The 25,464-nt window shown below is 36.3% G+C and overlaps 3 protein-coding genes across 3 annotated transcripts; 1 reads left to right on the forward strand and 2 right to left on the reverse strand.

Annotated features, from left to right (window-relative positions):
* Nucleotides 1-878: 878 nt before the first annotated feature.
* Nucleotides 879-5,303, reverse strand: LOC110783347 (tubulin beta-5 chain). Its single transcript, XM_021987677.2, has 4 exons — nucleotides 5,147-5,303; nucleotides 3,608-4,008; nucleotides 2,815-3,084; nucleotides 879-1,910 (listed from the first exon to the last, which is right to left on the reverse strand). The coding sequence occupies exons 2-4, from the start codon at nucleotides 3,999-4,001 to the stop codon at nucleotides 1,234-1,236; spliced, it is 1,341 nt and encodes a 446-aa protein (XP_021843369.1). The 5' UTR covers nucleotides 4,002-4,008; nucleotides 5,147-5,303; the 3' UTR covers nucleotides 879-1,233.
* A 10,533-nt stretch (nucleotides 5,304-15,836) lies between these two features.
* On the forward strand, nucleotides 15,837-19,074 carry LOC110783348 (putative pentatricopeptide repeat-containing protein At1g69350, mitochondrial). The gene has a single exon (XM_021987678.2). The coding sequence runs from the start codon at nucleotides 15,934-15,936 to the stop codon at nucleotides 18,349-18,351; it is 2,418 nt and encodes an 805-aa protein (XP_021843370.1). The 5' UTR covers nucleotides 15,837-15,933; the 3' UTR covers nucleotides 18,352-19,074.
* Nucleotides 19,075-19,253: 179 nt separating this feature from the next.
* Nucleotides 19,254-23,839, reverse strand: LOC110783349 (uncharacterized). The gene is made up of 3 exons (XM_021987679.2): nucleotides 23,144-23,839; nucleotides 21,092-21,255; nucleotides 19,254-20,704 (listed from the first exon to the last, which is right to left on the reverse strand). The coding sequence occupies exons 1-3, from the start codon at nucleotides 23,745-23,747 to the stop codon at nucleotides 19,634-19,636; spliced, it is 1,839 nt and encodes a 612-aa protein (XP_021843371.1). The 5' UTR covers nucleotides 23,748-23,839; the 3' UTR covers nucleotides 19,254-19,633.
* Nucleotides 23,840-25,464: the final 1,625 nt, after the last annotated feature.

The following is a 25,464-nucleotide window of genomic DNA, read 5'->3' on the forward strand; positions in this document are numbered from 1 at the left end:
AAACCAGCCGTCAATGAGGAAATCTTGGCATCAAGTGGCTTGTGTCCATATGGACTCAAGTGAGTACTCCAAAATTTAGTACCAATACATAATATTTCAGTACCAATAACGCAAAATGACTTGTATTGGTTCTTCTAAGCAATTTTGTGTTAATGGTACTAAAATATTAGTATTGGTACTCACTTGTGTCCATATGGACACAAGCCACTTGAGGTTTAGAAATCCTCAGCCATCGATGGTTGTGAGTTTTAGTGGAAAAGTCAGCTTTTTAGCCAAGGAAAAAAAAACAATTGTCAACCATGTATATTGGCTATTTGACCGCTCTAAAAAGCCAATAAAAAACCAATTACCGAACTATGGTTATGAATTTATGATTCATCCACCTTAATTTCTACTTGATGGGGCAGATTCAGGACTAGCTTATTGCCATAATATATAAGCCATGTACATGTGCAACCCACAAAAATGCGCAGGAATGCAGCATACAAGTCCATGTGCAACACTCAACCATGTGCAGACACATGTGGAATTGATTAATGAATGTACTTACATAACCTGATCTCTTCACTTCTTCAGTACAAGTCCAGGTCCCATGAATGAATAATACCAGTACATAACTGCTATGGTAATTTTTACCAGTAATAGAAAAACTGATAACAGTAGTAGCAGAAAACAGCACTTACAGCATCATTTACGGTAGACGAGTCCCATGAATGAATAATACCAGTACATAACTGCTAGGTAGTTATTACCAGTAAATCAGCAATAGAAAAACTGATTACAATAGTAGTAGAAAAGAGCACTTACAGAGTTACAGCATCATTTACGGTAGACGAGTTGCATATACTCTTAACTGGTACTGCAGAAAAAAGAGGGTCTTAAACTACAAACGAATTCCTTCGATACAATGGCCAGAAAACAAACTGCCAGAATCAACCATAAAAAAAATGCACATCACTTATCACACAACTATATCCATGCCATATAAAAATGCACAGAGCCTAACAAACCAGCTCTAAATCCCAAGAATAACGTCGGCAATAATAGAACATCACATTTTCAGTAAATATCTCCAAACTACTAATAAAAACCTGCTAATATAACTAATAATAGGGGAATGTGAAGGGGAAGGGGGGAAAACAGGGCATTTTTCCAACTTGAAAAAAACCTCAGAAAATTTATATAAAAATCACTGAGATTTGTATAAAAAGCTCACAAAATATCCCCACACTTCTACTGCTGGTAATCCTCTTCTTCCTCCTCGTCATACTCAAGTTCTTCGTCAGCCGTAGCATCCTGGTACTGCTGGTACTCCGAAACGAGATCGTTCATGTTACTCTCGGCCTCGGTGAATTCCATCTCATCCATACCTTCACCGGTATACCAATGCAAGAAAGCCTTTCTCCTAAACATAGCGGTAAACTGCTCGCTCACACGCCTAAACATCTCTTGGATCGAAGTCGAGTTACCGATAAAAGTGGAAGCCATCGAGAGTCCGATGGGGGGGATGTCACAGACGCTGGACTTCACGTTGTTGGGGATCCACTCGACAAAGTAGGAAGAGTTCTTGTTTTGGACGTTGATCATCTGCTCGTCGACTTCCTTGGTGCTCATCTTGCCACGGAACATGGCTGAGGCGGTGAGGTAACGGCCGTGACGGGGGTCGGCGGCGCACATCATGTTCTTTGAGTCCCACATTTGTTGGGTGAGCTCGGGGACTGTGAGGGCGCGGTACTGCTGGGACCCACGAGAGGTGAGTGGGGCAAACCCGACCATGAAGAAGTGGAGACGAGGGAAGGGGATGAGGTTAACGGCAAGTTTTCGGAGGTCGGAGTTTAGCTGACCAGGGAACCTTAGACAGCAGGTGACGCCGCTCATTGTAGCAGAGATCAAATGATTGAGATCACCAACTGCAAACATAAATATTTGTCAATCAGTACACCATTAATACATTGTTAATTAAAAGAAGTCAATTCACTCATCACTAGAACGTTACGCCTAAATAACACAAACCCAAGTTAAGGCGACAAAGTTATTTGCCAAAAGGAATGTTTCAATCGCAATCAACTTGAAAATGCTAATAATCCTCTTGAGAAATGAGAAAAACACAGCAAGGACTCATAAGCTGATCGAACTTTAAAAAATAGTAAAGCTATATACGAAAAGGAATGTTTCAACAACATTCAACTTGAAAATGTTAATAATCCTCTTGAAAATTGAGGAAAAACAACAAGGACTTAAAACTGATCCAACTTTTAAAAAATAGAAAAGTTATTTGCCAAAAGGAATGTTTCAACCACAATATACTTGACAATGTTATTAATCCCCTTGAAAATTGAGAAAAAACAAGAAGGACTCAAAAACTGATCCAACTTTTAAAAAAATAGTGAAGTTTTTTGCCAAAAGGAATGTTTCAACCACAATCAACTTGAAGATGTCAATAATCCTCTTAAAAATTAAGATAAAAAAAACAGCAAGACTAGCAGGTTTAAAATTTTCTCCTACACTCTGGCAGATCTGAAACTTTGAAATCTTAATCACATATCTACATTTCAAAACGTTTAACCAAATACATAGCCAATGAAACAAATGCTACGGTAAGTTTGAAGGTACATGAAAGTTCCACACCCTCGCACTCATCTTAGTTAATTACTAGAGATTTCAAAAATAACCTTTTGCAAGTTTGCATAGTTTTCAAAACAATATTCCATGTGCTTGGAAAACACTCAAGATAAAGAAAAATGTTGCAACTAACAATACATCTAAAATAATCAACAGCAATATCAAACAAAAAGTAGGTCAAGGTATACTCACAGCTAGGAGTTGTCAGCTTGAGAGTCCTGAAGCAAATGTCATAAAGAGCCTCATTATCAAGTACCATACACTCATCAGCGTTCTCAACGAGCTGATGAACAGAGAGGGTAGCATTGTAGGGCTCAACCACTGTATCGGAAACCTTAGGTGACGGGAACACCGAGAAAGTAAGCATCATACGGTCAGGGTACTCCTCCCTGATCTTTGAAATAAGCAATGTACCCATCCCAGAACCAGTTCCACCTCCGAGCGAGTGGCAAACTTGGAAACCTACAAGAATACAAACAAAAACATGGTTAAAACTTCTAAGTTAATAGACTTCACCATGTTTTATTATTTACCTATGCACAAGAAGAAGTCCCAACATTACAAAATGGAATTTTTCATATTTACTACCATTTAAGTTTAAGGTTTTTGTATTTACAATCTTATAAATTGTAAGTTCATATTTACCACCTTAATTTTATGAAATGTTTTGAATTCACCACTTTTCAAAGGTTTTTTTATTAAATATTCCGTCCAAGTACACTCCATTTAACCAACTTATTTAACTTTCCTCCTCTTTCATTAGGTTTCCAATCAAAGAAGTTAGTTAAGTAGGGTTCACATAAACGGAAACCTGGAAAAAAAATCCATTAAGAGGTGCTGAATATAAAATGTTTCATATTATGAAATTACATCTTATAAGGTGGTAAATACAAACCCTGAAACTTAAAGGTGGTAAATATCAAAATAGGCTTAAAAAATTTTGCAATTCACATCATAATAATAAGTAATGATCAAACTTTTATACCTTGAAGGCAGTCACAATTCTCAGCTTCTTTCCTCACAACGTCAAGAACTGAATCAATGAGCTCAGCACCCTCAGTGTAATGCCCCTTGGCCCAGTTATTTCCAGCACCAGACTGACCAAACACAAAGTTATCAGGGCGAAAGATCTGACCATATGGACCAGTCCTCACACTGTCCATGGTACCAGGCTCAAGATCCATGAGCACAGCACGAGGGACGAATCGCCCACAAGAGGCCTCGTTGTAGTAAACATTGACCCTCTCGAGTTGAAGATCGGAAGTTCCGTTGTACTTTCCGGTTGGATCAATGCCGTGTTCGGCACAAACAACCTCCCAGAACTTAGATCCGATTTGGTTTCCACATTGTCCTCCCTGAATGTGAAGGATTTCTCTCATCTTTAATCTGCAACCAAAAGTATCTCACACTTCAGCAAATGTAAATAGGAAGTCTACCTAACCAATGACTAATTATAAATATTCTACAAGAAACCGCTTGAATGTATCCACTAATCACTATATCAAGTATTAAAATCCGCTAATAAGGTAGTTTTGCTAATCCTAGCGACTCAAACCTACATTAATCAAAAGGTTAATACTAAATCTTGATCAAACAATAAAACAGATACAACTAGTACACAATTATGTGGTCCCATTTATCTGATCTAAATACCTGAAACACTTGACATATTAAGTATACTACATGTCATCAAATCAATCCCAAATTTCTAATTATTTTCCAGATAAATCCACAGAGTATGCTTGATCTTAAGCTCTAACTATCCACAAACTCAGCAGAATTAAAATGTTCGCCACAAAAATTTCGATCTAGTTGATCTGAAGCTCGACATTACCATTTCCAATAACCGATTCAATAATCAATCATCCAAATAACCTCATCGCAACTTACAGACAAATTAGCGACATCGAAGCTTTTAATCAAAATAGATCTGGCATTTAAACTCGTATACAATCAAATATCACACTCTATCTCGCATTTTAATCTTTCGACAATGTTCAGATAATTTTCACGCCATTTTCGGAAACAAATTGACCAGAAAATGAGTTCAAAAATACAAAATGACGAACAGAAAATGTTATTAGCAGAGATTTTCAAAATGTTGAAGCTCAAAACAAATCGGAACAAAATTACTAAGAGAAATTCAAATCAAAATGCAATCAATTCCAAGCAACGATGAACAATCAAGATAGATCTGGCATTTCAACTCGTATACAATCAAATATCCACACTCTATCTCGCATTTTAATCTTACGACAATGTTCAGATAATTTTCACGTCGTTTTTGGAAACAAATTGACCAGAAAATGAGTTTAAAAATTTAAAATGACGAACAAAAAATGTTACTAGCTGAGATTTTCAGAATGTTGAAGCTCGAAACAAATCGGAACAAGATAACTAACAGAAATTCAAATCAAATGCAAACAGCAGTTTCAAGCAACGATGAAAAATCAAACCGATTCAAATCCAAATCAAATCCAGAAAAATTCAAAAAAAAAATACAAAATCAACGCAGAAAACTTACAGAGAATGTCGCCGACGATTGACGCTGAAAATGCGAGACCGATGAGAGAGAAATTTTAAGGAGAGAGGGAGGAAGTGAGGACTGAAGCAGAGGATGAACCCTAGATATATGGCTAAATAAGAGATTTTGGATTTATGTTATTTTTGAATTATTTTTGAAAAAGAGAGAGAGATTTGGAGTAAGTAACTGATAGATCTGACGGTCTGAGATGTTTCCCTCCTTTTTCGTGAACCGCCGTTGGATGCCGTTTGATTGTTTGGGATGGACGGTCAGGATTCGATTCAAGGTGGGAAGTTTGATTTTTTTATTATTTATGTGGGTCCCACACTGTACTGGTGATCAGTTCAAAAATTAAAAATTGAGAGTGAAATGACGGAAAAGCCATTGTGAGTTTTCCCGTTTGATGTTGACGTTTGTGGGACCCAGTGCGTTTAATCGGCTCCCTAGCTACAATCGTGCAGTGTTGTTAAGTGGGCTTTTTCACAATCACCTGTATTTTTTGAATTTTTCATGGATTTTTCATAAATTTTTAATTAGATCTTTCGAATTATTCAATTTATACACTTCATTTTCATAAAAATGTCAAATTTTTGTCCACATAATTAATAAATCGGTCCATTTTCATTTAATGAATTAGCAGATGACCGTGAATCTCCAATTGAGTTGGCAATTTATGAGTTAATGAATCGTCATCTGACATTCTCATATCCTCGACTATTTGCGATTTCTTCTCTTAAATCGCTAATTGACCGACGATGTTGCTTGAAATAAAGTCATCATTAGTTGGTGATTTTTTGGGAAACAGACACAAAAATACTAACTAACACTTTTATAAACTTGCGCTAACATGGGCGGTAAATTAATATTTTTTTTTCGAAAATTATGTACTTGTATTTGAAAATCTTGACATTTTCTAGCATTTTAGCCACAAATCGTTTTCAATAACAACATTCTGTTTCTTAAAAAAAAAGACAAGTATATTTAGGTGGATGCGAAAACTTGAGAAATTGATGTTGATCAAAGTATTCAAGTATCATTAGTGGTCCTTTGGTTACATGTAACTATGTAAGAAGAACTACTCCGTACACAACTTCTTATGAAACTCCAGTGTCCATGAAAATTTATAACATTAAGAACGCTAAGGTGTATTTGGATTAAAAGTAGAAATTACAATTCGCATGAGAGTTTTTGTAATTACTTGTGGAGGATGATCGAGAATCTTTATCATGTACAAGCCGTTATTGTACCTTGCAACGTCTGATAAAGAATGTTTGTTGTCTATGTGCTCACAAGGTACAAGCACATACATAAAACAGATAGTCCTACCTTACTAGGTGTTTCAACATATCATGCACAAGGTACAACCACTTACAAGTTACAAACAGTAATGTTTGTTGCCACATGCTCACAAGGTACAAGCACATAGACAACATATAGTCCTATCTTCCTAGGTGTATCAATGTATCATGCACAAGGTGCAACCACTTACAAGTTGCGAACAATGATATTTATAGTCCACGTGCTCACAAGATACAATCACATAAACGAATATAAATAGTCCAATGGTCCTACCCTCTTAGGTGCACAAATTATTAGGTACACCCGGTTGTATGTAGCTCTACATGCAACCGGATCGTTTTGTATTTTCTAATCCCTCAAAAAAAGCACATTTTTCAGTTTAAATCACATTTTTACAATTTTTATGCACATTTATTTTTCAAATATTATGATATTGAATATCTTCTTCCAATTGGGAAAAAGCATAAACTTAAAAGGTGAGCAACCAACATCAGTTTACATATCCTCTCAAATTCTTCGCGCTCGTATGTTCTTTTGTACTAACAATGTGTTATTTTGAAATGTATATGCTTTTAAGCTATAAAAATGTACTTTAACCTGTAAAAATGTGCTTTAAACTATAAAATTGTGCTTTTTGAGGGGTTAAAAATCATAACTACCCGGTTGCATGTAGAGCTACATACAACCGGGTGTACCATTTACCAATTGCTCTTAGGTGTATCAGTGTATCATGCTCAAGGTGCAACCACTTGAAGTTCCCTATATATGATCATGGATTCATGGCAGTGCTACGTCGTGTTTAGTCCGAAGTTACTCGTTGTTATAGTGGTGATACCTTAATCAGATGTACGTATGCATGTTTCTAATAATCCTTGTTACCTCTGATTTAGTTTTTGATCGTGTGCATATAAGACCAATGCTCCACTTACCATTTACATGGATGGACCACAATCATGATACACCAAGCTCCTTGAAAGGGCACCAAAGGAAATTCGTATCAATGCTCATGGAAGAGTTTGCTTGTTACAATGGCAAAATGTGGGCATCACTCGACCCTTCAACATCTTTTAAATAAAAAATATAGGTCGCAAGTTGCGACAACATTTAGTTGTCGCAATCTTACATGTCGGAGTTTAATTGGTACATATAGGCGCCACGTAGGATATGAGTCATCATAATATTTTTACTATCAATGCAAAAATTTTACTATGAAAATATGTAAATAAGGTAATCGTTATAAAAAAAGAAACAAATTAGAATATTAAGATTTTCCTACCTTTATTTTAAACATGTATAATAGGATATATAAGTTAAATATTTTAGATTCCAATTTAAATCATGACACATAAGCATGCCATGTCATCATTGTGACACGGCTTAAAGGTCGCATGTTGCGACCTTTATCATTTTCGAAAAATAAATTGTTGTTTTTTTGTTTGTTTGCTTTTTAATTAAACTTAAGGAATGGGAAAAGGGAACAAAAAAAAAGGTTAGAAAAGGAAGTCACATGACATAGCAACGTTGTTCCATGTGACATGCCAGCTTACAAAGTTACAAGTAAGTACCTCTTTCACTAGTTCGAGTGTTGTTCGATCTATTTCTTACACCAAAATCTAAATCTTTTCCACTTATTTATTAAAGCACACACTCATTACTCATTAGTCATTATGATTGCTCACCTTATAGGTCAAGTATCCTTTTCAATATTATTACCAAGGACAAAAGGACCAGAGTCTATACGTACTCCGTTTCGGAAATACTACACCATTGGTTTATTATACTATTTACATTATGACTTTGGTAATTTTTTGTGATGTACGTAAGAAAATTTTAGTCATGTAGGATCATGTTAGATTCGTATCGATATATATACTTTCTAAATATTAATTTTTTATACTTCCTTCGTCCCATAATTATCTTTTGACCAAAAACACGAATTTTAAGAAAAGTGGAATATAGTACATGAAAAAGTGGAATAAAGTACAAATGATGATTGAGTTGTATGAAAAAGTGGAATAAAGTACATGTGAAAGAGAACATAGTACATGGGAAAAGTGGAATATAGTACATGGGTAGAGTTTTCAATTCAATTTTGATTAATATAGTACATGAGAAAGTGGGGACCTTAGTAGCCAAAATTAGAAACAGGAAGATAATTTTGGGACGCTCGTTTAGGAAAGCAGGAAGATAATTTTGGGACGGAGGGAGTAATTTTTACTTGCATACGATTTGAGATATTAAGAGTCAAAGTAATTGTTAGAAGATTAAAAGTCAACCATGGTACGATATTTCCGAATCGGAAAAAATATATGATTTTCGAAGTGTATAGCCCGCTAACATATGTCGTGTTAACCTGATAGAGGTTTTTGGACGAAAGGACCTTCATTTTACCTTTAAAAAAAATGAATACTCGATGTCATAGAAGCACGTACAACTCTATGTATATGAGTATATTTATGCATCTCTAATGGTGTTAGCTATTTAAACAAACTTTAATTTGGATCAAAAAAATTATTAAATTGAAACCGGTAATTTTTTTTGTTAGCAATATAGATGCCTAAAACTAATTATTTACTCCTTATATAACTTTTTGTTTTATAGAATCTTTACTGTACAACCGGTTATATCAATTAAGCTTATTTTAGCCCCACCGCACACGTGCTTACAAGATTCAATCACACGGCAAATAAATAAACTCCTTAGTTGAGCTACTTAATTTCAATGTCAATCGTTTTTTCTTATGCCAAAAATCAAGGCAACAAGCAATTATCACTACACCTATTAAGGGAGATAATTAAGCCTTAGAAGGCAAGAACAATAAGATACGGATACTAGTAGAAAAAACTCTTATTGCAGCGGGCTTTTAGACCCCTGTTGCAGCGTACATCGTATGCTGCAACTGGGGGGCATGCAACAAGTCTGAACTTGTTGCAGCGTACATTGTTCACTGCGAAAAGTGCTTTTTTACAGCGTACATTTATATGTACGCTGTAACAAGTGTGTAAAATTTAGCCAAAATCTAGACTTGTTACAGCGTACAAATTGGTGTACGCTGCAAAAAACCCATTCTGTTGCAGCGAACATCTCTTTGTACGCTGCAACAGGTAATGATTTTTGCTAAATTTTACACCCTTGTTGCAGCGTACATATATATGTACGCTGCAACAAAGAGCTTTAGGCGGAAATTTTTTAATTTATTTAGGGATATCTGGAGTGCCTTGCACACAAATATAGAAACCTGTCACAACAATAATAATATCGCTAATAATATCGCAACCTGTATAACAATTATAAAAACAATAACTGGTGTTTTGTATATTATATATCCCAAAACAAAGTGCATGTAGTACATTCAAAAATATGTACGTTCCAATTTCAACGTACGCATACATTTTAATATAAAAGATTGTTCTATAACATCTAAGCCAACTCGATCAAACGCGCTCAGGCCAATAATAAATACTTGCTGGTAAAAAACTTAGCCCATTGCTCAGGAACCACATCAATTTCCTCGCTAGCATAAGGCGCATTCCTCGTAGTATAGACCTTCAAAAACAAAAATTTCATAGGAGCATTAGATTAAATGTCATTTTAGTCTAAATATGACATATAAGGACCCAATGAGCCTTAAATGTGCATAAATATATTGGAATGAGTATTGAAAACTTTAAAACTAAGCATATTAATCATGTAATAAGTTTGAAATAAGTCCTTAGGTTCTTTAGTTCAAAATTGGAACGAAAATGTCATTTTAGTCTAAATATGACCTATAACGACCCAATGAGACTTAAATGTGCGTAAATAGATTGGAAAGAGTCTTGAAAACTTAAAACTAACCATATTAATCATGTAAAGGGTTTAAAATGAGTTTTTAGGTTCCTTAGTACAAGGTTAGGAGCGAAAATGTCTCATTTTAGCCTAAATATGACCTATAACGACCAAACAAGTCTCAAATGTGCATAAATAGATCGGATTGAGTCTTGAAAAGTTCAAAATAATCATATGAATCATATAATAAGTTGGAAATTAGTTCCTAAGTTCGTTAGTTCAAAGTTGGGAGCGAAAATGTCATTTTAGCCTAAATATGACCTATAACGGCCAAAGAAGTCTCAAATGCGCATAAATAGATTGGATTAAGTCTTGGAAAGTTGAAACTAATCATATGAATCATGTATTTAAGTTTGACATGAGTTTTTAGGTTCGTTAGTTCAAAGTTGGGAACGAAAGTGACATTTTAGCCTATATATGACCTATAACAGCAAAAGAAGTCTCGAATGTGCAGAGATAAATTGGAACGAGTGTTGGAAATTTAAAATTAATCATATTAATCATGTAATAAGTTTGAAATGAATCCTTAGGTTATCTAGTTATGAATTGGGAGCGAAAATGACTTATTTTAGCCTAACTATGACCTATAACGACCAAAGTCTCAAATGTGCATAAATAGATTGGATTGGGTCTTGGAAACTTAAAACTAATCATATGAATCATGTTATAAGTTTGAAATTAGTTCTTAAGTTCGTTAGTTCAAAGTTGGGAGCGAAAATGTCATTTTAGCCTAAATATGACCTATAACGGCCAAAGAAGTCTCGATTGTGCATAAATAGAATGGATTAAGTCTTGGAAAGTTAAAACTAATCATATGAATCATGTAGTAAGTTTGAAATGAGTTCTTAGGTTCGTTAGTTCAAAGTTGGGAGCGAAAATGTCATTTTAGCCTAAATATGACCTATAACGATCCAATTATCCTTAAATGTGAATAAATAGATTGAAACGAGTATTGAAAACTTAAAACTAAGCATATTAATCATGTAATACGTTTGACATGAATCATTAGCTTATCTAGTTCAAAATTGGGAGCGAAAATGCCTTATTTTAGCCTAAATATGACCTATAACGACCAAACAAGTCTCAAATGTGCATAGATAGATTGGATTGAGTCTTGGAAACTTAAAAATAATCATATGAATCATGTTATAAGTTTGAAATTAGTTCTTAAGTTCGTTAGTTCAAAGTTGGGAGCGAAAATGCCATTTTAGCCTAAATATGACCTATAACGGCCAAAGAAGTCTCGAATGTGCATAAATAGATTGGATTAAGTCTTGGAAAGTTAAAACTAATCATATGAATCATGTAGTAAGTTTGAAATGAGTTCTTAGGTTCGTTAGTTCAAAGTTGGGAGCGAAAAAATGTCATTTTAGCCTAAATATGACCTATAACGATCCAATTATCTTTAACTGTGCATAAATAGATTGAAAAGAGTATTGAAAACTTAAAACTAAGCATATTAATCATGTAATAAGTTTGAAATTAGTACTTAGGTTATCTAGTTCAAAATTGGGAGCGAAAATGCCTTATTTTAGCCTAAATATGACCTATAACGACCAAACAAGTCTCAAATGTGCATAGATAGATTGGATTGAGTCTTGGAAACTTAAAACTAATCATATGAATCATGTTATTAATTTGAAATGAGTTCGTAAGTTCGTTAGATCAAAGTTGTGAGTGAAAATGTCATTTTAGCCTAAATATGACCTATAACGGCCAAAGAAGTCTCGAATGTGCATAAATAGATTGGATTAAGTCTTGGAAAGTTAAAACTAATCATATGAATCATGTAGTAAGTTTGAAATGAGTTCTTAGGTTCGTTAGTTCAAAGTTGGGAGCGAAAATGTCATTTTAGCCTAAATATGACCTATAACGATCCAATTATCCTTAAATTTGCATAAATAGATTGGAACGAGTATTGAAAACTTAAAACTAAGCATATTAATCATGTAATAAGTTTGAAATGAGTCCTTAGGTTATCTAGCTCAAAATTGGGAGCGAAAATGCCTTATTTTAGCCTAAATATGACCTATACCGACCAAACAAGTCTCAAATGTGAATAAATAGATTGGATTGAGTCTTGGAAACTTAAAACTAATCATATGAATTATGTTATAAGTTTGAAATGAGAAAACTCTACATAGAAAACTCAAACTCCACATAGAAATAAAATCAGTTTAATAATTGTGTTTGCGAGGGGGTATTTCACAAGCAGGAGATGACTAGTTTGCATGATGTATAAGGCTAATTATAATTATGGTAAATAAAAAGCAATTTAAAGACATACCAAGTCATCTGTCAGCATGTCCACCTTTTTCACTTCCTTGGAAAAAAACCAACGGTGACTGCATATTTTAAGCAAATTACAATTAGTACATGAAAGCTATTGACGGATAGACATACAACGACACTGTAAGTGCGAATAAAATTAGTTATTAGTGTCACTGATGTATTCGCCTAGCTAAGGAGATGCAAGACGGACAGCAAACCACCATAGGGTTATAGGGGAAATAGCATAAAGTAGCAAGAATATAAGCACGCACTTACTGTTCATCTTTGTAAACACGGTAATATTTCTCTACATGCTGCCGTTGACCAATAACTTGAGCGATTTATATACTAATCAGTTGAGTCGTCCAATAAATCTCAACAAGAAGAGAATAAAGTGGAAAACCACTTTTGAAATCCAGACAAGCACGATGATAGATTCCTGCAGGCAGCTACAATCTTCAAAAATTAAGTGCAATGACTTGAACAACTAAGTAAAATTAAGAGGAAAAAGAGAAAATTCTGAATATAATTAGAACGAATTGAACAACTAGCAAAAGAAAAAAAATTGTACAAACCCTAATTCTGAAAACGAAAATCAAAAGGGGACAGGAAGAGAATTACTTGTTGTGGCGATTAGATTGACGGCCGAGCAAGCACCGAAGAACAGATCGTTCTTTCTTGGAACCACCGGCCGAGCTAGCTGAGTTTTCAGCGACTATGTCAGTCATGGTTCAGCGCGGAGAACGTACAGGACGCGACGGGTGGCGAGGAAGCGAGGAAAGACACTCACCGACGAGGAGAGTGACGGCGGATCCGAGCAAGCTGAGTTCGACGGCGGCGCAGGACCGGGCAAGCTCTAAGTTCGACGACGACGGAGGGAATTGAAAACTGAGGGAAGAGTTGAGCGCGGGGAACTCCAAAGTTTTGAGAGAGACATTTTGGTTAAATGAAATCATTAATCAACAATAATATTATTGCAGCAAATAAATTTTGTTACACAGACTTATTGCAGGGTACAATGACATGTACGCTGCAACAATATCTAGCTATTGCAGGGGGCTTTTAATATGTACGCTGCAAAAATCTCTTTTGCAGGGGGCATTTAATTTGTACGCTACAATAACCCTTTAAAGGGTTTGACCCGCGTTGACCTACTGCTTGTTGAAGCGTATTAATACATGTACGCTGCAACAAGGGGGTTGCAACAGGGGTTTTTTCTACTAGTGGGAGTACTACGTAAGATCTAAAGATGGGACACCAAACGTTGGTTTTAGCCAATCTTGTGTTGATCCAACATACGCAAAGTAGGATCAATTATAATTCACAATCATATACGGATTATGTTACCTTTTCTGTTAACACTTTTAGCGTTTATCGGTAGTAGTAGAGTCTGTCCTACGTGTTTGCCACCCCCTTATTAATTTTAAGACTTCATATATATATTATTAAAGTAAATGGGCCGCTAAGCGAGTAGGCTTGTCGTATTGGTATTGGGATATGCCAATTTCTAAAATAATGTCCATGCACAACTCGTGACTCATCGACGAACTCTCATGTCGCGGTAGACTTACAACGTCTCATGCCGCATAGCGGCATGGGTCGATTTCTTGCTAAGCTTGGCCAACTCGCTTGTCGGACCAAAGCTCTGTTCTGTTCGACTTATTTTGACTTATTTCAGACAAAGTAAGTTCAGTTAAGTTCAGATAAGTTCATATAATATAAGTTCAGTAAAAATAAGTTTTTTCAGACATTTTCATACACAAATAAGTTTATTTCAGACAAAATAAGTGATTTTCAGATAAAATAACTTCAGATAAGTTCAATTAATTTCATATAAGTTCAGTCAAAATAAGTCAAATAGAACAGAGCCCAACCTATGGCCCAATCTAAAGTACGGAGTAGCAAAATTGCAAAATATATTTATATAAACAAAAGTAATAACAATATGCATGTCATCATGTGACTTGTGAATCACTAGATAGTGTAATGTACTTGTCCTTAAGTTAGATTAGATTCCCATTTGCAAAATTCATATGAATATAGTTGGGACTAGCTCTCGGAGTCATCATTTTTACAAGGATCACATGTAATGGCAATATAAGTCAAATTATCATAGATTTTGAGAGTTTTATACAAGGATCACTTTGCTTAACATATCCAATCTTGCTCACCTTGAAATTGACCTTTGAATACTCTCAATAATTCATGTAATTTCAATTCATAGGTTTCTTTCCAATGATTTATAGAAATAGAACAAGTAGATGATTGTTGTTATTTTGAGGGAAAAACAAAGTTAATGCATTAAATAAGGGACAATCTGTCTGAAAGTACATAGGGAGAAATCTCTGGAGAACAATGATTTTCCCACATTTGTTCTACACCAAATGACATTAACTTAGCAAGGTGATGCACAACAAAATTGCCACCCCTTTTAACAAGAGACCAACCAATTGACTGATTGAGTTAAAAGTACTACTCAACGACAACATATCCTCTAGAACACTATCCAAATTTGAAAAATAAACTGGATGATTGTTGTTAAACTTCAAATTAAGAGTCTATTTGAAACATGAAACAACTTTCATACCTTCTACACAATATTATTATGTGAATTTGTAGCCAATGACCTCTTGCTTCCAAAAAATGGCCCTCGCGTTCTCATTTACTCGAGTACTAACTAACGCGAACTTAGTGATGTATTAAGCATTAAGCAACCGCTATATCTTGGTTTGTGGAGGTTGAATCACCTAATTACTAACCTACCCTCAACTCACCCTCACAAATGACTACCCCTATTCAAACACTACCTTTGGTTCTAATTTACTACCTATTGTGACTTTGATGACGGATTATTTGTTAAACCGCGGTTAAATCGTGATTATGATTTATATAGAAAAAATCTTCAAAATAATTACGCTGATTCATAAATGAATATAACTGGCGCATATAATACACGCTGCTTTTTCCAGCCCCCTTGCCCAGTTATGTGAATGCCCATGGGCCATGGCTTTCGTGCCGGACAGAAAAGTTCAAAACAACACTCAGACCCGACCCAGGCCCACGGGATTTCGTGCCGAACCGTCGTGCCCAAACCTAATTTTACTAAATTTAGCATGTTTTTTTGTGCCGGGTCAATTCGTGCCGTGCTTTGTTGCGTTTTTCCCAAAAACTCGGTCTGGCCCACAAATTCGTGCTCGTGCCCGACTTTTTCCGTGTCGGGCCTCGGGCCAGACCGGCCCACAGCCGAAGCACGATAACAAAAGAACCGAAGTACAAAGAAATCATCGTCCTCCTTTTCAATTAATTTCAACTCATCCTCTGGTTTCCCTCCAAAACCATCCACCACAATCTCACCTTCTTCTTCTTCTTCTTCTTCTTCTTCTTCTTCTATGTTCAACCATGTTCGTCACCTCCCTCTGATCTCCCCTTTCTCCAACCCCAAACCACTCTCTTTCTCTCTCCTCTCAACATCCGCCATTAAAGCTCTTCCTTCCTCACCACACCATTTCCTCTCTCCAAACTCCATCGACTTCCTCCCCCTCCTCTCCTCTCTGCAATCCCTTCATCAAACCAAGCAATCCCACGCCCTCGCTCTCGTCTTCGGTTTCCTCCCTTCCAGCGTCTCTCTCTGCGCTTCCCTCATTCTAAACTATGCGAAATTCGGAAACCCAGTTTCCTGCAAATCCCTCTTCGAGAAATCCGTGTTTTACTGTAAAACCCCATTCTTATGGAACACCCTTTTGCGAGGCTATTCGAATTCTGGGGTTTATGATGTTTTTTATGTTTATAATCATATGATTCGAACTCATGTTAGGCCTGATGATCATACATTTCCCTGTGTTATCAAAGCTTGTGCTGATCACTGTGAGAATAAGAAGGGTAGAGAGATTCATGGGTTTTCGATAAAGGTTGGATTTGATAACCTTGTGTACGTGGGGAATACCCTCTTGTCTTTCTACAGTAGCTGCTGTGATTTGGTAGGTGCACAGAATGTGTTTGATGAAATGCCTGACAGAGATGTTGTTTCATGGAATACTATGATTGGTGTGTTTTCTGCTAATGGGTGGTCTAATGAAGCTGTTGAAGTGTTTTTACAGATGAAGATATGGTCCGAGTTCTTGCCAAATGCGGTCAGTGTTGTGAGTGTTTTACCGGCATGTGCTGAGCTTAAGGACGAGGTGGTGGCGAGGGTGATACATGGCTATGTGGTTAAGGTTGGGTTGATTAATCAAGTAAGAGTTGGTAATGCATTGGTTGATGGGTATGGGAAGTGTGGAGAATTGTGTAGTTCTAAACAAGTTTTCAATGAAATTATTGAGAAGAATGGTGTGTCTTGGAATACTGTTATTTCGAGCTTTGCTCATGCTAAGTGCTATAGTGATGCATTATACATGTTTATGTTGATGATTGACTCAAAGGAGAAACCAAATGGTATTACTCTGTCAAGTTTGTTACCAATTCTTGTAGAATTGGAGTGTTTTGATGCAGGGAAAGAGGTTCATGGACTTAGCATTAAAACGGGTCTTGATTCTGATGTCTTTATCTCGAATTCTTTGATTGACATGTATGCAAAAGCAAGGAATTTCACCAAAGCTTCTATCATATTTCAGAACACAAGTGTGAAGAATGTTGTCACATGGAATGCCATGGTTGCTAATCTTGCTCAAAATAGTCAAGAGTTAGCTGCAATAGGACTCGTCAGAAAAATGCAATCTTTTGGTGAAGAACCGAATGCTGTAACCTTCACAAATGTTTTACCAGCTTGTGCTCGAATTGGAGCACTTCTCTCAGGTAAAGAAATACATGGAAGATGCATCCGAAAGGGAATTTCTCCTGATATATTTCTTTCAAATTCATTGATTGACATGTATGCGAAATGTGGTTTGGTTGATCTTGCACAAAATGTGTTCAATGTCTCAAATAGAGATCAAATATCATACAACACATTGATAGTAGGCTATTCACAAACAACTGAATGTTTGAAGTCTTTAACCTTGTTTAAAGAAATGGGGTTAATTGGTATGGAGATGGATACAATATCCTTTGTTGGTGCTATTTCAGCTTGTGCAAATTCTGCGGCACTGAAACCGGGGAAGGAAATTCATGCGTTTATCACAAGACGTTTGTTTCACACACACAGTTTCATTTCAAATTCACTCTTGGATCTGTACATGAAGTGTGGAAAGATTGGCCTTGCTCAAAACATCTTCAATCGAGCTCATAAAAAGGATGTTGCATCATGGAACACGATGATTTTAGGGTACGGAATGGTTGGTGATTTTGAAACAGCAATCTCTATGTTCGAAGCTATGAGGGAAGATGGTGTGAAACATGATTCTGTATCATTTATAGCTGTTTTATCAGCTTGTAGTCATGGAGGATTGGTTGAAAAAGGGAGGAAATACTTTGAAGAGATGAAGAGTTTAAGCATTGTGGTAAAAAATATGCACTACACTTGTATGATTGATCTTTTGGGTAGAGCAGGATTAATGGAAGAAGCTGTTGAGTTGATTAAAGAACTTCCATTTGAACCAGATGCTAATATTTGGGGTGCTTTATTAGGTGCTAGTCGAATCCATGGAAATATAGAGGTGGCGAAATTGGCGGCTGAAAATCTGTTTGTACTGAAACCTGAACATTCTGGGTATTATGTATTGCTGTCAAATATGCTTGCAGAAGCAGGAAGGTGGGATGAGGCAACAAGAGTTAGGGAACTTATGAAATCAAGAGGGGTTAAGAAAGATCCTGCTTATAGCTGGGTTCAGAATCGTGATCAAGTTCGTGCTTTTCTGGTTGGGGAATCGTGATCAGAATCTGCATATAATCATATGAAGAAGTGCTATTTTGGGATGTTTGGGTAAAGCCACCACCTTTCCTAAATTAGGCCGGGAGCTAACTTTGGACGGAGGGACTGTGCACATAGAGCTGGCAATGGGTTGGGTTAGATCGAAATCAGGTCGACCCATTTATAAATGGGTTGAGATTTACCCAACCCGACCTGTTTGCTTAAACGGGTTGAGATTTTCAGCCCAACCCAACCCGACTATAAATAGGTTGAGTCATTTTTTGCCAGCTCTATGTGCTCACTCCAAATGGAGCATAAGATAGGCTAGATTTTGCTAGAATCAGCCCCCTTATGATCAAGGTATTTCATTCACGAAGGGATCGAACAAGTAATTGGTTTATACGAAGTATAACATTTGAATATTTGATGTTTGTGTCATTTGAGGCTAGATTGCCTGTGACCTTCACTGATTTTGCTGAGATTTTGGTTCTGAAGTATAACCTTATGGCTGTATTGCAGCAATTCTTGACAATCAGGCTTCTTCTGTCAATTTCGGTTTTCTTTTGAGTTAAAAGGTTGGCATGTAGGCTAGTGAAAGTGGATTCTTGCTTAAACTATTTACTCAGTATGATAGATTACTCTGGATACTGTAAGAAATGTGATCTTGAATTCTTGAAGTTGAATGGAAATTATAAAGGCTATCATGATTGACATGATGACTGAATTGCTGATAATCACCGATTAAGGGCTTTGTTTGTTTCGACTTATTTCAACTTATCTTGATTTGTTTCGGCAAAATATAAGTTTATATAAGTTTAGTTCAACAAAAATAAGTCAGATAAGTTAATTTCAGTTAAACCAAACAGAGCCTAAAAGAAGGTAATTGCTCACTATATTCTAAGCCGTCCCAAAATACATGTCACCTTCAAGTTCAACCCCAAATTTCCCTTAATATATATCCTTGATGATACAATCTTTAACAAACAAAGAAATTCAAAAACAATTGTTTGGTATGATTTAGGTGACTAAAGACTTTTAGTTGAGAAGACTCATTCATATGATGTATGTTTTCATAAGAACATCTTTAACCAAACATGGCCTATTCTAGGGACGAAAACAACAGTAAGGAGATTTCAAGGAATGCATAATTTCCTTCAATTTCCAGCTAACCTAATTTCTAATGCAAGTAGATTCTGTATACAACCAGATAAACAAAAAAAAATATATATAATCACAATACAAAACTACATACAGAGCACAATTTACCTAGGCTAACCTAAGACGAACAAAAACTGACCGTTTTGTCATGATTGATGACAGACCACAGCTTTGCAAGCAGAATCACCGTCTATGATCCACATTCCTAATTCTTCAAGCTGTTTATGAACCAAATCTGTATCCATCTCCGTTGACCACGATATCATCTTCGTATTTGTTGGTAGCGATTGACTTCCATTGACTTTCCCGGGTTTCAAACTAAAGTTCATGTCATCAACACTCTTCAATCTAAGCATATGAACAAGTCCTGCAAACTTTTCTACAACATCAATAAAATCTGCATTCAATCTCAGTGATGAATCTTGAGTAACAGTAGCAGCAAACTTCTGCACAAATTTTTCATCCCAAATTCCCCGAGAAGATGATGAACTCCTTGCAAAGAAGAATCTGGAGTTTTTACCAACATAGAAATCGCCGTTTAAGGAATCAGTGGAGTCGAGTTCTGGGTTACTGCTGAGTGGCAGCATGTTGGAAGAAATAACCCAATTATCAAACCCAGATTCCAAACATATTTTTATCACATAAGCTTTCACCACCATTTCCTTGATCATTTCCGAACTAGTTTTCTTCTTACTTCTTCTGATGCTGTCAAATACTTCATCTGTGATAATCACAGGATGGCCCCTCCTTTGCAGATCATCTGATTCCGAGTTAGGGACCATAAAAATGTAGTTCTGAATGTTAAGCCTCTCAAAATGGCATATCAGATTCCTTACAATTGTCTCAGATGACTTCAATAAACTGACCAAAAAGATAGGTTTTTGTTTCTTCATGCTATGAAGAATTGGGGTAACATCATCGAGTTTCTTTGCAATTCTTCCAGGAAGTACTCTTCTGAAGCAGAAATCATACCATGGTAAACTACTCAAAGGTTGCATGTCCAGTAAATTGATATCACGGGAGTTCTCGTTCAACAGTTGTGAATCTGGGCCCGCAGTTTTCCCGTAATTAACACCAGGGTCTCTGTGAGAGACGCTGAGAGCCCTTTCATGGAGAAAATTCGCGTAGATGTTAAAATAGCCACGTGAATGAATGAATTTAATGAACCACGGGGTCCATATCTTCTCTCCCATTCTTTTGTACCATCCTGTTGTCACCTGCATGTAAACGGATTAAGTTGACTTTATAATGGTATCGAATTCGATGGTCCTAAGATGAAGGACAAGGTGGATTAGGAAACACAAATTCTTATTTAAAAGTGGTGTACACCGGTGTAAAAGTTTACTCAAAACGCTCAAAAGTTAACCCGATATATGGAAAAGTTATCTTTTTTTTAGTGATAAATTTTTTTCATTTATTATTCATTTAACCCCTGAAAATCTATATCAGATAACTTTTTTTTCATAATATAAAAGTTAATCAAAACATATTAAAAGTTAAAAAAAAAACACGGTAAAAGTTATCCTGATGTACAATAAACAATAAATTTACTGTACACCGCGTGCGTGCAAGACCTTTTGATTAAGAAAACGGCAGTAAATTACCATGCCTTCAAGAATCGGCTTGATGCCCTTGGCCTTGTGGTCATCATACCAAAGGCGGAATTCCTTCCAGGGCTTTGGAAAGAGAAGCTGACCCCAGGTTCCAACCAACGGGTAGAGAAAGAGTCTGGTTTCACTATCCAAGTTCATTTTGTTCCCATGTTTACCTGAGTTCAATAAGCAGCGTGTTAAATAATGAATCTGAATCTATTGAAGATTGATGGTAACATGGTAACAGAAGCTTGAACATCAATCTTTTTATCTATAGAAAATTGTATGCTTAATATCCATGATCGCTTTACAAAGGTGCTAACAAAAACAAGAAAATGTATACAAGGGGATTAGGAAGACATGAGGATTGAGGATTACATTTCAAAGCATAAAGTCGGCACAGAAACATCAATTTGATTTCTCGAAGTAAATAAAACAAAGATGGAAATCACATAATGAATATATTTTGAGTACCAGGCGGGGTAACCACTTCTATATATGTCTAGGACTCATAAATTATATTTACTCACAACTAATAAAGAACTACTTGGACTTTGTATGAACAGAAGAATGCATCAGTTATTCTTCTGTTCAACTTATCAGATTTACTGGGATTCTTGAACACAAATCATTTATCACCCCAAACAAAGTCCGTCAATAGTCATTTGTCAACAGTGACACTCCCAGGCTCCCAGCTAGTTCAAAAGATAATAACTACAGAAGAATCTATTGCATGCAAAAGATCTTCCTGCAGTAATTCTCCCCCCTTATTCAATTCTCTCTCCCCCCAGAATAAGTTGTCACATTATCTCGTTCCCTCATTACTAAAAGTACGACGCGATTTTTCAAAAAGAACCCTTTTTTTTTTCTTATATTCGGCGATCATTTAGTTTACATATTGACATGTTGGTTTAATCATAAACCATTACGGAGTATTAAATAGGAAAATGTTGCGACTATACCTTAACATTCCAAATAATACTATTAGTACAAGTGACTATTAATTTCACTTCCTTGGATTACAATTGATCCCTAATATTCAGTTCCGTAACTTTTGAACACTTCTTCGTGCTTCAAATATAATATGGATCTATTCCTAGTTTCCTACTAAGTCAAACAACCACCACACCACAATCCAACAGATGAACAGAGGTTCTACCACCAGGGTTTAGGGAAGTTAATTTATGGAGAAAACTTCTAATCCAATCATTCTTAATCCCCAAAGAAGCTTACTTTCTCACTCTGACAACCCAAAGCAGATTGACCAATTGACATCACTTGATACAACAGCTTTAAAAAAACTTATTCGGCTTCACTAAAGGAGAAAAAAAACTTCACCAGATCGACTCACTTGAGTTCTTAACACATAGTTTAGCTCGAATTGTCACCCTAGTCTTCAAACCTATAGTTTCCGTAAATGATAAGGAAGGGCTTCAAATTTCCTCCCTCCAAATCAACTAGTGATATTCCGCTCTAAACATTAAAATCCATTTTAGTACGAGCCTCCACTCTCACTATAGCCACTACCCGATATTTGTCTCAATCCAACCAAGACTAGTCCTAAGGAGGCTCAAATATATACAACCCAATGCCAAAACATCAGAAACTCATAGTACTTGCAAGTTACAACCCAATGCCAAAACATCAGACACTCATAGTACTTACAACCCAATGCCAAAACATCAGAAACTCGTAGCTTGAATCATATTTTCAGCTACTTGTTAACAAATACAATAACCAAACCAATTGTAGCCAACTTCCATTCATTCAATTGAACAAATCCACATTATTTCATACAAGAATCAACACAAAATTAGCTAATTTCAACTCAAGTTAACAAACAAGCCCACAATAATGTATTATTTCATACAAGAATCAACCCAAAATTAACTAATTTTAACTCAAGTTAACCAACAAGCCCACAATAATGTCCACCAATAAATAAATGTTAATCATATTCTAGCATACTTTCTCATTTACATAACTATAACTCCCAGTAATGTACCAAAACAATTCCAATAGAATTCAAATAAATCAATTAATCAAAAACAAAGTAGGAGGTACCTGGGACAAACCTTGGTCTCTGAAGTGAAGCACCAAAAATCAAAGGGCTAAAATTGGATGGATTATAGTAATAATTCAAGATCAAACCCTTAATAAATCGATAATAAAGAGGGGAAACCTCCAAATCATCTTCAACAACAAACACAAACTCATCATCAGAGGAAGGCCACCAAGCTTCCAACCACTGAGCCTGCAATCCCACATTGAGAGTCCTATAATGAACCAATTTCCGCCCATAATCCCACTTAAACCCATCAACAAAACCCAGGATTTCATGCGAATTTTCCAGATTCCGCCCCAAATCAGTGGCGGAGGAATTGGGGAAGTGATCAATGAAGATGTGGAGGTCGACGGTGTCGCCGTAGTAGTGGGCGGCAGAGAGGGAGTTGAGGCAGCGGGAGAGGGAGGAGAGACGGTCGTAGGCTAGGACTTTGAGGGTGAATGTGAAGGGGGTGGAGGGGTTTTGAGGAGAGAGAAAGTGGGTGGTTGGGTTAGAGAGAGAGGGTGATGATGGAGGAGAGAGAAAGTGGTGAGAGAAGATGAAGAGGGCGAAGAGAGAGAGGAGGAGAAGAAGGGAGAGGTAGCGTTTTCTGGGTGGTGCCATTGATGGAGGAGAGTGTGAGTGAGATGGGATCACAGTGTTGTAATGAGGGAGAAGAGAGGATGAAGAAGGAAAGGGTGTTGATTTGGGGGGAATGGAATGGAAAGGAAAGGAAAGGAATGGAATTGGGTTGGGTTTGGGTTGTTTGTTGGATTTGCAAATGTGAATTTGTGTTGGGCTTATTGTTAAGCCTCATTTTCACAGAAGTTGTTAAATGCATGTTGTCCTAATTTTACTTTTTTACATGCGTAAAGATGGCCGTGGACGGTGCCGGTGCCGAACAATGTTACATGCCGAGCTCTCGTGCCTTGGGTTTAAATGGGCTCAATCAACACCAAGCCCACTTGTTTTACGCATGTTCATATCGTGCCGAATTCAAAAGGGAGGCTCAGTCGCTCATATATGACCCAAAATCGCATGCTCCCGTGTGGATCATGTCGTATCGTGTTGTGTCTAAGCATAACTTCGCTCAACTTAACATGTTTTATCTTGTCTATTCGTGCTTTTTCAAAAAGTTATTGTCGGAACTCGGAACCCAACTCACAACTTCGTTCGTGGTGAGTCGCACCTCGGCTTGGCACAACCTTGTGCCATATTCAACCAGACGTCATCGTAATTTTTCTCTAACAACGTTTTTCCTTCGTTTGTGTTTTTTTGAGGGAAACCTTTGTTTGTTTTCTAGTAATAAGGTCCAATTAGTTTAAATCAATTCTAATAAGTTTATAATATTCAGTTCAAATATATGTGGGATGACTATTATTCTACTAGTGTGTCAAGTTTATTTTTATGCTAAGGAGCCATGAGGGTAGTACAAATTTCGAATCAAGGAGGGTAGATTCGGAGAAGTGGTACATTGAACATACGCCCTTATTCTTTACCACTAGGTCAAGATATTATTAATTACAGTAATACTCTACTATATGTAATGAGTTCTTATTTGTGTCAAATTGTCTATAGGCGTCGTTTAAATTTACCAATACAAACATCACACAATCAATGTCAAATCCTTATTTGTTGTGTTTCATGTGCAGGAGTATTAAAAATCACACGTTCCCCTTTCTTCATTTCCGATCAAATGTATTTTATATGATACTTTTTACTTTTCTCGTATAGCAATATTTTGACGGGGTTTTTATAGAGTCCGGATCCTCTAGAGTTTTAATAAAACTCTACAAGGTAGAGTTGTATCTAAACCACACATTTTATAAGCAATGGCTCGTATTAGTGGGAATGGAAAATCAGTAAGTGGATATTAATGAGAAAAAATAAGGGAGATTTTAGAATTGAAAGATAATATATGAGTCATTGATTTTTCATCTAATGGTCGATATTGCTCAAACTTTACCTTGTAGAGTTATTATAGAACTCTAGAGGATCCAAAACCGTTTCATGGACTACCAGGGTATCTAATCCTGTTCGCTCCCCATGCTTTCGCACCCCAGCGTCAGTAGGGGATCCAAAACCCTTTTTATAATACCATTTGGCTAATTGGCCATTTAAATTCAAATTATATTAAAAAAAAATTTAAAAAAAATGAAAGAGAAAACAAATAATGAAGGAAACCTTTGAAAAAAGTCACCCCACTAATTATTTTCAAAATACTTGGTATAACAGCTCTGATTTGATAGCATCCAAATGAAAATGTGAAAAGGACAATATGATAACCACCAAATTCTACAAATTTTGAATTAAAAAACTCTAAGAAAATGTGGTAACCAGT

Source organism: Spinacia oleracea, chromosome 4 (assembly GCF_020520425.1).
Source record: "Spinacia oleracea cultivar Varoflay chromosome 4, BTI_SOV_V1, whole genome shotgun sequence".
Lineage (NCBI taxonomy): Eukaryota > Viridiplantae > Streptophyta > Magnoliopsida > Caryophyllales > Amaranthaceae > Spinacia > Spinacia oleracea.